The sequence below is a fragment of the Corvus cornix genome, chromosome 9 (assembly GCF_000738735.6).
Source record: "Corvus cornix cornix isolate S_Up_H32 chromosome 9, ASM73873v5, whole genome shotgun sequence".
NCBI lineage: Eukaryota > Metazoa > Chordata > Aves > Passeriformes > Corvidae > Corvus > Corvus cornix.
Genome location: NC_046339.1, coordinates 21582767 through 21596582, shown reverse-complemented (window position 1 = coordinate 21596582; position 13816 = coordinate 21582767). Strand labels below are relative to the sequence as shown.

The 13816-nt window shown below is 45.4% G+C and overlaps 1 protein-coding gene across 1 annotated transcript; it reads left to right on the top strand.

Moving 5' to 3' along the window:
- The first annotated feature begins 10802 nt into the window (after window positions 1-10802).
- GPR148 (G protein-coupled receptor 148) lies at window positions 10803-11861 on the top strand. Its single transcript, XM_010405539.1, has one exon. It carries the CDS (start codon window positions 10803-10805, stop codon window positions 11859-11861), a length of 1059 nt encoding a protein of 352 aa, XP_010403841.1.
- The last annotated feature ends 1955 nt before the right edge of the window (window positions 11862-13816 follow it).

Below are 13816 nucleotides of genomic sequence, written 5' to 3'. Positions count from 1 at the left end.
TTGACATTTAAAGAACTGCATTAAATAACCTCAATGTTGATTTTGCGAGAGATCCCTTCTGATTATTCGGCCTATGACAAGCCCACAGGAGGCCATTTCTGCAGGCATCTTCCTTGGAGTGTGACAGAGAATACTTCCTTGTGTTTGTTCCTCCAAGTCACTGCTGTTTGTCCAAATTACACCTTCCTTGGATTTTGCTGATGCTGCCTAGCATTAAATTGCTGGATGCTTGACACAAGTCTCATCTTCCTGCCAAGAGCTCCAAGTTCCATGCAGCCTTTTCAGTGCTCCTTATTCCCAGAGGACAACTCATGGCCCATTAGGGTCACACAACCACTACAAAGCTGGATATGTGAGCCTGAGGGGGGATGTGTAGCACAGACTGTCTGATTCTGCTGATGTGCAGGTGCTTACAAAGGGAGTTTCACTAAGGAGCTGACCAAGAGTTCACGTGAAACAGGTCCCTGGTGCTGACTTGGTGCTTTGTGCACAAATGGCAACTCACAGCACCTGCAGCAATCATACACCAATTTAAGAGATGAAAACAGGCCTGAGGAAGGGACAGAGTCTGAGGTGTTGAAGGTTTGGAAGGATATAAAAGCAAAAGTCTTCCTTCTCATTTGTGAAGTGACTCATGGACTTCAGGTCTTAAATGGCTGCAAATATGAAATAGGTTCAGGACAATTTGAAGTAATGAGTTGCTTGGCAGGAAAAGGGCAAACACTGGTGTGGGGTGCTACCAACTGTGGCTGGCAATGAGTAAATTAAAACTGCTATTAACAAGGTACATGTGGTTGGCATTCAAGCAGTGCTCAGAGGGGTTAAAAGTTGAAATTAAGTGATCATGACTATCAAAAACAAAAGAAGAAAACATATCCCAAAGTGTGCTTTTGTGAGTAGGTAGAACTGGTGCATTCACTGGGAGGAAAATGCAGCAGGTTAACGAGAATGAGACCAAATATTGCTGTGGGCCCTGGTGAGTGCTCTGTGTCTCACTACATTGCCTTCAAGGGGCTGGAATTAGTTTTCCTTGCTGAGAAGGGTGGTGCTGCTAAATGGTATTATGATAACATAATGAGAAATCAGAGCAGCTAAGTCTTGACAAGGCATCCGGCTCGAGTTAATTAAAATAGAGAAGTCGTACCATGGTGCCACGGGAAAGAGTAAAAGCACAGATGGGGAGATTTGATTGCTTACTGAGGATTAGTGTGGTTAGTGCAGAGGTCTTAAAAGGACAAAGGGACAATCTGGACAACCTCAAGGCTGGAAACAGAAGCTGAGAATAGATGTGGGCATGTGAATTGCAGTTAGAATAATTTTAAGCACCGCTACTGGTGTGAATTTGTGAAGGAAAAGGCAAGCTTTCAGGTTAAGCCAACCTTTGTAATTGTGGGAGTTGGGTCTATGAAAAAGGGGACTTGTACACAGTCTTGCCTTGTCATAATAAATGTCATCACACTCATACTGTAGCAGCACCAAACCCAGGCCAGGTCTGCTAAACAAAAGACAAACTGTGCCCAGTCCAAACAAGGCTGGCCCATCTTTTTCAGTGTTTCAAGGTAGATGTGGTTCCAAGTGCACCTCAGCACACGAAGTGAGCCCTGGAGGTGTCAGTCACAGCTCTACTGGGGGCTCCAGTAGCAAGAACCTGTGTGCTCTGGCCCGGAGGAGGAAATGCACGTAGCAGGGGGCAGGCAAGAGTGGCTTTTCTGTGCCACTCACAGCAGCCGTGACCCACTCGTGTCCAGTCCCCACAAGGGATCAGAGGGCAGAAATGTAAGTGGATCAGATGGAGGTGCCTTCCACGCTCTGCCTGCTCAGAGCACACTGAATTAGACAGCCACAATCTCTCTCTCCTCCTCCGTGCATCCTTTCATGGCTGGCCCAATTCCTGCACAGATTCCAGGGCGCAGGACATTGGGGTATTGCATTTGTTGCTGTCTTTACTGGACTCCACAGAGACACAGGAGGCCTGGACTGATCAGGTCCTAGGACAGGTTTGAACAGAAAAGCCCTTCCCTCCACCACCCCCCTACACCCCCAAAAAGACCCCAACACCTAACCAAGGAAAAGATCAGAGCAGGAATGATACTTCCATGAGAAGAGGAAAGGGATAGTCTGGAGGCAGAAAAAGGGAAATTCCAGAGCGGGTGAAAATTGATTAAGATTTCCGGATTAGGAGAGGTCTTCTGAAAAATAAATAAGGTCCATGAGTGTCGGAACATGTTTCTTCCCACTGTTGAGCTGATGAGATGCTGCTTAACCTCTAGATGTCTCTCCATTAGGCTAGAGATCTTGTGCCTAAAAGAGGAACACAGGCTGCTTGTTCCTAAGGCTACCATATTAATTGAAAACAAAATCAGTAAATTACTTAGTAGTTCAGAGCAGCTTTTGTTGGGCCACTTGCTGAAAACAGTCCCAATTATGCATAAATTATCAGAGAAGCTGGTCATTTATAGCACACTAGAACCAGAAAGGACAGCTTGAAGGGTGGGTAGGAGGAGCTGACTCTCTTCCAGTTCATTTACAAAAACAAATACCTTTTTATAATTCTGTATCCCTGCAGACACCCTGTGAAGCTCCAAGGACCCCATCTTGGTCTGACAAAGAGGGAGTTAACCCACTGCAAGCTGTTCTCCAACAGACTGAAAGGCTTTGCTTGGTGGGGGGAAAAGTCCCCAAGCTGGTGTTTATTGATGGTTTATAATGGGACAGACTTCTCTCTATTTTGGGAACAGAAAGAGTAGGCCTGGAATCTTGCCAGTAAACAGCTTGGGGTGTAGCCTCAAGGGCCCCTGCCTTCCTCTGGTCTGTCCTTTTATGCCTTTCTCTCCCTTCAGGGCTGAGGTCACTGCTTCTGTAATGCTTTTAGCAGTGTCAAGGTGAGACACTGGCTGTGAAACCAAGTGCAGACCACGTGGCAGGCAGCTCCTGTGTCAGCCCAAGCAGACAGCAGGGGTTCAGGAACTTTTGACTTGTGTGGAAAGCCTGTATTCCTCTCTGATGAAGACAAGCTGAGAGAATTGGGGCTGTTCAGCCTGGAGAAGAGAAGGCTCTGGGAAGACCCTATAAAACCTTCCAGCATCCAGAGGAGCTCAAAGAGGGATTTTGGACAATGATGTGCAGGACAGGGCCCTGAGCAACCTGGTCTAGTGGAAGGTGTCTCTGCCCATGGCAGGGGGGTTAGATGGTCTTTAAGGTCCCTTCCAACCCAAACTATTCTTTGATTCTGTGAGGCTGGTGGTGTAGATTTGAGGGTATGGGAGCAGGGGGGTTCCCCTTATCTTGACTCCTCAGCTTGCCAGGCTGCCAAGAGCAGAAACAGCCTTAGACACATGATGGCTTCAACTAAAAGTGGGGGGCAGTGCTGCACATCAGAAACTGCCTCACAGAGGGTCTTGACAGCAGCTGAAGAGGTTCACAAATAGGCATTGTAGGAGACTTTCAGGACAGAGAGCTGGGGATGAAAAGTGGCACTGTGTGTCTCATTTTCACCATCATTCCAATCTCCAGCAGCAGGCAGGAGAGAGAAATAAGTAGAGAGGAGGTCTCAGCTTAGAAATTGATGTGGAAGAAATTGGCATGATACTTGGCAGGAAATGAAGAGACGCAAGTGGCAGGGGTTGAGGTGGTGTCCTGGGGGATGGCACACATAATTCCACAGCTGCTGTGCTGGAGCTGTAGCTGGCACTGATGTCACTGTACTGGTTTGAACACAAGATCCAAAATCATGAGAATATTGTCGGCTTCCCAGGGGAACCAGGTGTTTGAAAGGGGGAGGAGGGCTGGGGCAGCTGGTATTGGGGTGACCGACAGAACATCTGATGGTGGTAGTGCTTCCAGGAATGGGAACTGCACAAGAGTGCGTGCCCCTGAACTGTCCCAGAGCATCACTGCGGGGCTTTGGTGAGAGACTGGGGCAGTTCTGATCTGGTTCAACTCACAGCTTGTTGAAATGGCTTATTAATAAGGATTGCTAATTCATTTAAGTTTTCTTCCTGTATACGTTGCCTTGAAGCTTTTGTGCTCTATAGCAGTTTTGTGCATCTTTATATTTCCCGCGGCTGCTATCCATTGTGCTGGGCTGGCATTGAAATGTTTTCTTTGGAGAAAGAAACTGCTGCTTTATGGGAGGAAAAAACAGCTCAATTAAAAGGACCTAGGAATTCCTGAGAAAATGCTAAGCATGGGTTAGAAAAATAGTTTGGTTACTAGTCACACCAGTAGCTGCAAATGTAATGAACTCCTACACGACAGGCATTTGCCTGTGGACAGCTGAGCTATCTCTGAGCTACCTGGAGGCAGTTTGGAGCTGCTTTTGGCTCTTGGTGCTGCAGAGGACAACAGTAAAGGAGAAGAGAGGATGTCTCCCCTCTGGTGCTTCTCATGAACATCGTTTAATGAGCTGGAATTTGAACTGGAGAAGAAGTAAACAAATAATTAAACTAGAAATTATATTAACAATGTCTAGTGAGGATTTCAGCTTGCTGTTCTGTCCATGGCTTGGTCTCTCCCTGTTGTGAGCTGTAACTCTGCCGGTTTGGTGAGAAGTTCTGGACATACCAGGGGGTTATGTGCCCTCCACCCTGTGCCTGTGGAGGTCACCAGGAGAGTAAGACTAATGTGGGCTTACATAACAGTAGTAAAGTTACATTTTGCTCTTCCCCCTCAAAAAAAAGAATTCTCTTCTCTTTATAATTTTGGAACATTTGTGTTTGTACTCCCACCCTAACAGTGTTTTCCTATCAGGAAGTCTGAACCTCGGGTGTGAGACGACAGGGTATTGCTATGGAAATGAGTGGGAGCAGTACAAAGCCATTGTTAGAAGAACAAGGCAGAGTCAGGACTCATGTGGAGAAAACCTAATTTTTAAGCACCTGTGCTGGATAAGTAACAAAGGAAGTGCTGGGAAGGGACAACAGAGCTTGTGAATGGTACTGTGTATGCGGCCCACGGCATGTTCCCTGCTTGGCTAATAAGACTGTGACTCGTATTCAGCACATGCTGGCAGTTAATCTCTCTGCCATATGGCAGCTGTGCCTGGCACCTGCTTCCATCAGTGCGAGATAAGGTCAGCATCTCCCTGTGGGTAGAGTTATTGCAGAGAATCAATGTTGCTTCAGTGTCTTTACCAGCCAGGAACCACTGCTGTTCCTAGGTGCAGCGCTGGGAACTGGAAAGGAGCATCTTAACTTTGGCAGCGACGCTCCTTCCTCCCCAGGACGGTGCTGTGCCTTGTGCCATGGACAGACTGTATCCATTCACTCACAGCTGTCATCAAAAGGCATGAATAGGAAGACATAACGTGTATTTTCTTTCACACTGCGTTTTTCCTCCCTCTTCTGTTTCAACTCCACTTCTAGAGTGTTTCCTTCCATCTTGATTCCTATATTGTCTTTGCCCCCGGGATGTGCAGTCAGGCGAGCATTTCCCAGCTCTCAGGGAGGAGCTGTGACAGTGTGCAGCTGTGGCTGGGGTCCTCTTGGCTGCTGCATCACCACTGAAGCCCCTGCCTGTCAAGCTGTATATGCCAACCTGTCTCTTCTACCCTTTCCAATTCCAGCTCTGTTTTGGTATTTCATTTTGGCTTGCACTTAACACTCTGCAGCCATCTGTATCCCTTCTCAGCAAGCCATCCTTCAAGGAACCATCATGCTACACCTCTCCTGTATTGCCTGGCTTTTTACGTGAGACAAGATATAGTGAGACAGGGACAGAGCCAGATAACTTCTGCTTTTGCCTGCCTGCAGCAGCCCTTCCTAGGCAATGTTGGAGATCATCGCAGGTGAGACAGGACAGGAACATAAAACTTCTGGTGCCAGCCACCACCAGAAAGACAGCCTGAGATGGATGGGTGCTCTAAGGAGGTTGGGAGATGTATCTCCCCATCTGAGAAGCTTTCTCTCAGGAGGAGCTTTCTCTCAGGAGAAGGAGCTTTCTCCTGTCTTAAAGGAGTCAAGGAGTCACAAATTCAGATGTGTATTTCTAGTTCTGCTCATCACTCTGTGTGGTATTGAATATTGGTTTAATCTCTTCTGATAGCTGCTAAATACCCAGATAAGAATAATGTTATTGTTCTTTATCTAAAGGACTTAGATTTCTGCAGGTAACTCCTGTTAGCACCAGTGTTGTTGTATAGCGTTCAGAAGTTAAGCAAGATTTCTCCTTATAAATTAAACTGCTTCAGGAAAGAAGCTAATATTTTATAAATAGGCCTTATTTAGTAGGCTATTTGTCCTGTTTCACAGATGCATTTTTATAAAAAGTAGGAAGGCAGGAAAGATCATTGAATCAAAGGAACAGTCTAGGATGGCTTCTCTTGAAGTCCTGTGAGTCTGTCCATAAATGACCATAAAAAGTAGCAGTTGTTTGCTATAAATCTCTGGTCACATCTGCAGCTTGTCACAGGAAAACATGTTAATGTGTCCTTTCAGCACAAAAGAGGAAAACCTGTCTTTCTTTGCTTTGCCAGGCTCGGGGAATGAAAATGGGTGAGTTCTGCTGGCCTCAGCTCGCAGCAGTCAGGGCCGTGCAGTGATTTGCAGGAAAGCAGGAGGTGTCTGGTACTTAAACTGTTACTTCTCAAAACTTTTGTTGAAATATTTGTCAAATATTTCAGAATTCCATTCTTCTGACATCCAGCTTATTTCTCAATATTGCTTCTGCAACGCCAAATTGGTACAAAATTTTTTTTGACTTTGTGATCACCGTGGCTTGATGGTATTTGGAATTAGGAAAAGTGATGTAGGGATTTAATGCTGAGTCCTCCCAGTCTCTCTCAATGTCCTCTTTAGTTTGAGAGCCTCATTAAAACATCTTCAAACCAGCACTTTCTAATCCCTGTTTTCTTTTGTTCCGAGTTTCCTTTGACCTTTCAAAGCATTGTAATATGTGCTTAGTTTTCACACCCATTTTTTCACTCCCTTAACTTTAGTAATTGCTCTGCCTGATTTGTGGACTTTGTACAGTTACTAGAGCAGTGTGTATGTCTCTTATCTACAGCAAATAACAAGCAGGGCACTGAACAATCCTTCTGGAGCCACGTGGGGACAGATGGCTGAGGCACGGACAAGTTGTACCTCTCCCTGTGGCTTGCAGAAAACTTTAGAGGGAATCTTAAAGGTTTAGAAAAAAGTTGTCTTCTAACTGACTTTTTTTTAAAGGAGAAGAAAAAGGGAAAGCTTAACCAGAAAAACACCACAGTTAAACTGCTCTGATTACTTTCTTCACTGGCAGCAGCAGCTCATTTCCCCAGAGTGAGAACATGGATATAGGCAAAAACCTGGTTCTTCCTGCCCTTCTGGGAGGAGTTGGCCTGCTCATGAGCACTTGGCTATTCATGACTGGGAAAGCTTCACCAGCAAGGGAGGTGCCTTCTGGTCCTACATAAGCCTGGAAGGGGCAGGGGGCATTCGTGGAAGGAAGGTGAAGAAACTCTAACAGCTCATAAAGACTCCTGAGGCCAAGGCTCTGTTACTAAGCATAGCTGGAAATAGACCCATGGAACAACATCCCAGTAAAAATATTGATTTGTTGGACCCAACTGTCTCATCCAAAACACTTCTGTTTGAGGAGGTGTGATGGAGTCTGAGGCAGTCTTTCTGCCTTACAGTGCTCTCCCTGGGCTCCTGGCCAGGAGCAGCAGTCTCTGGGGCAGACCCACAGCACAGTATACATTTTTTAGGCTGGGACATGGCAGTCGCATCAAAGATTCTGTGATCACACTGAGACAGTGACATGATGGCACCCAGGGAGCCTCAGAGGTGAATGTGGGCATTCCTCTGGGTATCCCCTTCTAACACAGTCTCTTGGGATGAAGGGCTGGAGAAATCCTAGCATTATTCTGTTGGCTTCTCTTTGTTGTCTGGTGCTCCCTGTCTGGCAGCAGTGTACCTGTTGACTTGTTGAATGGATCAGGTAAACTCTGTGAAGCAGGAACCTTCTCTATGTGCGTATGCAGTTATACCTGTGCCCAATGCTGTAAGACAGTAATATTTCTAACCCTTTCTGCTCAGTTTGACAATACCTGTTTATAGTCAGTAAGAGAATACGATGCAGTGCAGTCTTTGCAGGAGTTACAGTGCTCAGTATGGCTGGCTGCATCCTTTCTGAGATCTCCCAAACCCATCAGATAATATAACTAAGCTTTCAGCGGGGTGCTTATCGAAGCAGAAATGAGTAAAGTAATTAACAGTGCATGGCTCAGCTTAAAAATCAATACAGAATAAGAGCCAGAAGAGAGGCTGCTAACACAGTGTGTCTGCATCAGCAAGATACATAAAAAGTGCGTCCACCCAACATAAATTTACTAGAGAGCATTTAAAAAAATCAATAACCAGAGCATTAAGGAGAGGTTTGCAGGAAATTTCAGGAGGATCATTCAGGTTGGCACCACAAACTATTGAACGCTGAGGTGCAATGGCAAAAGGAGCTAAATTCAGAATCCTCAGGAGTGGTTCTCAGATCTGTCAGCCCCTTGCAAATGTCCAGACGTGGAAATGCCTCCTAAGGTCAAGAAAATGAAAGGAAACAACAAACAGGTATTCTTCAGAACCACCTATTCTGGGTTATATCAGTGTGCCAAGACACCAGCCTTTCACATTTCTAAATCTAGCACAACTATACTGAGCAGTTAAAAGCCCCTGTGGAAGTCTGAGGGGAGTGGCTTTGGCTGGACCTGCCCAGGTCTGGTGGGGTTGAATCGGCCTTCCAGTTATTTGCTGTTGTCCATTTTTGTAAAACTGAAGCCCTCCTGCACTCCTAAGACTTTTACAGGAGCACAGTTAAAACTGAACAAGCTCATGCCTTAGGGCTTACTCTGCCAGCTGTAGCAGAGGAATAGCTGAGCACAGGACACACAGGGCTGTGCACCTGTGTTGCCTTGTGGGCTATGTGGTACTCTTTGTAGGTGGGCTGAACGAGAGAGTCATGAGATACTTTCCCTTTGTCATGAGGATGTCAACTGAGTGAGCCTTCAGTCACTCATCTAGAACTGGATGAACTTTAAGTTCCCTTCCTACCCAAACCATTCTATGATTAATTTTTCTATCAGCCAAAAGTGTGCAGCTGATACGACAATGAACTATTGTTTTTTCACATTGAATCCTAAGCAGTTGGTGGAAAATACAGTTGTGATTTTATATGGAAATTAGAGATTCTGACCATTAATAGGACATCCTTGGAGTGCCAGGAGCTGGGAGGCAGAAAACACCTCCACTATTAACAGAGATCTGAAATTACAGTTGGAAGTGATTTACACGCCTGAGTTTTCATTCCTTCCCTTCCATTTTGTGACAAAAGTATAATTCAACAGTTTTGAATACTACTGTCTGCTTAAGGTATTAACTGTTTTGTGACTCAGCTATAGATGCAGGGCATGACCCTGAAGCCAAATGCATAATTGCATCAATATTGCTCACACACTTTTCAGTGGATGCAGGATTGAGTGAGCAAAAATAATCACCTTGTTTTGCCTGCCCCAGACACCATAGCAACAGAAATACCGTGCTTAAAATTATCATTGGTTTTTCCTTCTATCTTTTTGTTCCATATGGTGCACCCTGTCAACTGTCTTAACATCCAGTTCCATGGATGCCAGCTATCAGTGTGACAGGAAATGAAATGTGCACAAGATTTGATGACTGATGCTGAGTTTCATGAGCTGTCTGCTTCGTTACTTGGCATGCCCTGAGGCAGCATGTCCATGGCACAGCAGGGCTTTCTGACTTCCTGCATGGTGAGCTGTGCCCTTGCTCCTGTGGAGGGAAGCTGCACTGCTGTGGGCTGGTAGTGCTGGGAAGAAAATGAATACAATAATGCCAAGTTAGGTGGGCCTATAAAAAAACAAAAATCAGCTTTTCTTTTGGTCACACCACCCCTGGAAGAATTTGAAATGTTCCTGCTCCACAGTCCAGATCCTTCACAATTCTCTCATTGCAACCCCAGCTCTGATACTGAGATCTGGCATTAAAAGCAGCACAGTGCAGCAAGAGTGTGCGGGCCAGGAAACCAGGAATTGGTCTCCAAATGGACATTGGAAGTGCCAAGTCTGCTGTAGGGTATGCTGGTTCATGACAGTGTATGTCACTCATCCCAGACAATGCACAGATTGACTGGAAGGCTGCAATAGGTGAGAATTCAGTGTTGTGTATCATGCATGAAAAAAGGTAGGGGAAGGTTTATCATTCATGAATAACGTGGATTGATTCACTGAACCAAAAATGGTTTTCATCTACAAATAAGATCATTTCGTTCACTAGAGTGACTGTGCTACAATTTTACAACAGGATTGAGAGCATTTTTGATTGATCACTTCAAATCAATTGTGTTGTTGCATACAAATTGGTACAATCACATTTATGACTCTTCTACATCAGTACACATGGTATGTTGCTCTGTATCATCGCATATTTGTTTAATCAGGTTAATATTTCATCTGCCTCATTGGAGTGATAATGTGATGAGAAAAAACAAATTACTGAAAATGATCAGCCCATTCACTTCTGTTCATAGAGCTAGCTGAGGGATTTAGTCTTTTTTAAGCCACCCAGAGATTCATTCTCTTTTCTAAACATTAGGTTTTGCAGAAAGAAAATAAAATCTCCTCTTTAGGCAAAACCATTTTTGGCACCACAGAACTCACTTGAACTTTCTGTCCTTGAGGAGAGCTGGTAGAATTGGCTACAGAAATCACTTTGCTTCCATGGGCTTTTTGCATCCTCTGCTTCATTTGCCTTTCTAAGGACTCAGCATAGAAGATCTGCTTTCTCCAAGTCAGACAATCATCCCAAAATCCTAAGGAAATGGACTTCCCTGGCTGTGCCTCAGTAAGGAGAGCAAATGGAACTGTGCACCACCTCAGGGAGACAGAGTTCAACAGTTCCTCAAATTTGGATGACACAACTTTGCTCTTTTTGCTGGAGGAATGGTCTCTCACCCCATCAGGCACAAACATGAAGATGTTTTTAATCTCTCCAGTTGTCTGCCTCGTGGCAGGTGTCCTCATCATCCCTACCATCTTATTTGTGATCTTCTCTCGGTTTGACATCCGTCAGGAAACAAGGTACATGCTGCTGGGAAATACTCTGCTTTCTGATCTGATCTACCTGTTGGTTTACACCCTGTCAGCTGCTCTCAATACAGCACATCTACACCTCCCAAAGGAAGCTTGTGTCCTCCTCTTATTTTTGCTGGCAGTGGCTTACTGTGGAGGACTGTTCACAGCTGTTGCAATAGTCTTGGACACGTACATAGCTGTTTCATTTCCTTTGCGCTACATTGTTATTTTGCCTCCTTCACGAACTAAAAAAATCATTGCATTACTATGGATGTGTTCTGGAGCTTTCTCTGGGATTTTCTTCTGTGTGCTATGGACTACGCACAGCTTTGTGCCCTGTGTCCTGGAAACATGCTCAGTTCCAGTAATACTAATATTAACTCTGAATGGGACTGAAACTGTGAAACTCTGTTTCTGGGTTTCTACCACAGTTATCTTTCTCTGCCTGTCTGTAATATTTGGTTGCTATGCTATTCTGTATTTTAAAACCAAACACTCGGGTATATGGGAGAGCATCTGCTCCAGAGCCAGTGTGACATTCTTAATGCACAACACTGTGTTATTTTTTTACCTCTTTCCACTCTTGGCTCTTTTTATAGAATCATTCTTGAGTGTTAATGTTGCCATCAGACTGCAGACAGGAATCCTGGTCTCCCTGACAGTCTGCAATGTCCTCATGATTCTTCCTAAAGTTCTGTTTCCTTTTCTGTATGGGCTTCGATACAGAGAGATCTCAGCCTCTCTCAAATCCATTGTCAGGAGGAAGCAGCTTCGCACGGTGTCACCTGCTCCACCACCATCCTGAGGCAACGCAGGGCACAGCCACAGCGGAGGAGTTGTCCTTACCTTGTTATCGTGCAGGACTGATGGAAATCATGCAGCTTCTGAAGTGGAGAAGCGATCAACCCGTGGTAAGAAGACAAGGGTTCATCACTGCCTCCTCCGTGCCAAAAGGCCACAGATCTTTCATCATGACACAGCTGAGAATATAGTGAATGCTACCCTGGATGAAGTTCCAAGTTTTGTTCTGATGTGAAAGGCGGGACTTTTAAAAGGAGATCTTGAATTAAGGTCATTTTCACCCAGCTGTTGCAGGTGCCTTTCTGGAAAAAGAAAATTAGAAGTAGATAATGCAAAGCAAAGGAGTAACTACAGGTCTTGTGACAGCATCACCTACAGCAGAGGATCCTTAACCAAACACACTGTGAAAACAACAACCATTTCTTTCATACATGGTATATTCTTGCAAGTTTGGCAGCCAAAGTCCTGTTCTTTAAAACACGCACTGAGAGGTGCCTCTGGAAACTGCTGCACTCAGTGAAACATCATTCCTTAGCTTGTGCAGTGTGCTGGTGTATTCGCTGCCTTATGCAGTCTGTCTGACAGTCTGCAAAACATTGATGTTTGATAAAATCTCTGTCTGCTGGGAAGCCAGCTTTGATCAGTGTCTGCTGGGCAGCCCAGCACATGACACTGCCAGGTCGTTACAGAGGTGGGTGAGGGAGGAAGAGCAGGGGGCAGCGGGTGGCATTCCCTCCCTGCTGGGCACAGAACTGCTGTGCCTGCGGAGCTGAGGGGGTGCTGTGGGAGCCTGGGGTAGCCCAGAGCCCCGAGTCCCTGCTGGAGCCGTGCAGAGCTGACCCAGCCAAGGCTGAGCCCAGCAGCTGGGACAGCAGGGCAGAAGCAGAGAGGTGCCAGGCTGGGTACAAGGGTACCCACACCGTGGCTCAGACAGGACCTGGGGCGAGGGACTAAGCATAAACACCGTTTCTGAGTCTCTGCCGAGGCAACTTCCAGTTCTGCCTCCCAAAAATCTTCTCCAGCAGCTTGATCTCAGTTTACAGCTACACCATGTCAGAGCTGCTGCTGGGTACCTGCCACCAAAGCCTTAGGAAGGTCAGGAGGAGAGGCTGCAGAGCTGGTTGGTATATCGGGGCAAGAAAAATGAGATCCTGTAAGAGCCTGTTAGGTTTTCCAAATCAGCCACCTACCTACAGAAGACAAGTGAAACATATTTCTGACTTTTGAAGAAACCAAAATTTCATTAGATATAAACATCAGTGTGGGAAATTTAAATTGCTGTTCTGTTCCTTGGACTTGAGAAAAGAATTCTGTATTTCTAAGGATAATATTTATGGAAAAATACATTGGACTTTAGAAAAAGGTCCTTGATTTCACTCTGTGCAGTATTTTCCTTGTGCAGACTCTCTCCACCTTCTGTTTGCTTAAAGCGATACACAGAAAGTGCTGAATGTGGCTTTTGGCTATTTCACACTCATCTGAAGAGTTCCACTAAGTGTGAGCCAGGAGGAGATCGGTGTCTGGTTGCATGAAATGTTTTTGGCAGAGAAGCCAGTTCGAGCAGTTCCTGCTGATCCTCTCTCCTCATTCCCGAACTGCGTGTTACTCTCCTCACATTGCAGTGTCTGCTCTCTCCTGTTTGCTGATGCAACTGCTTCTGGGGTTGCAGGTTAAAAATATCTCTTCAAAGAGAAGTGGTGTTTTCATTTTAACTGAGATTACCTCAGTTATCTGTTTTATAGGATGTTCTGAAAACAGCTGCATCAGCACAACTGAGGGTGTAACAAATTCCAGTTCAGAGGTGGGGGGAATGAGCAGGGACATCTTAGAGGCTTTGCTGCTAAGGGATACTTCTTGTGTGAGAAGTATCTCTAAGGTAAAATTGTTGCAAGTGAATAAACTGGAATATTGCATATTTGCTTTAACCATGGTTCTGTGCTTCTCAATCCTCTTCAATAA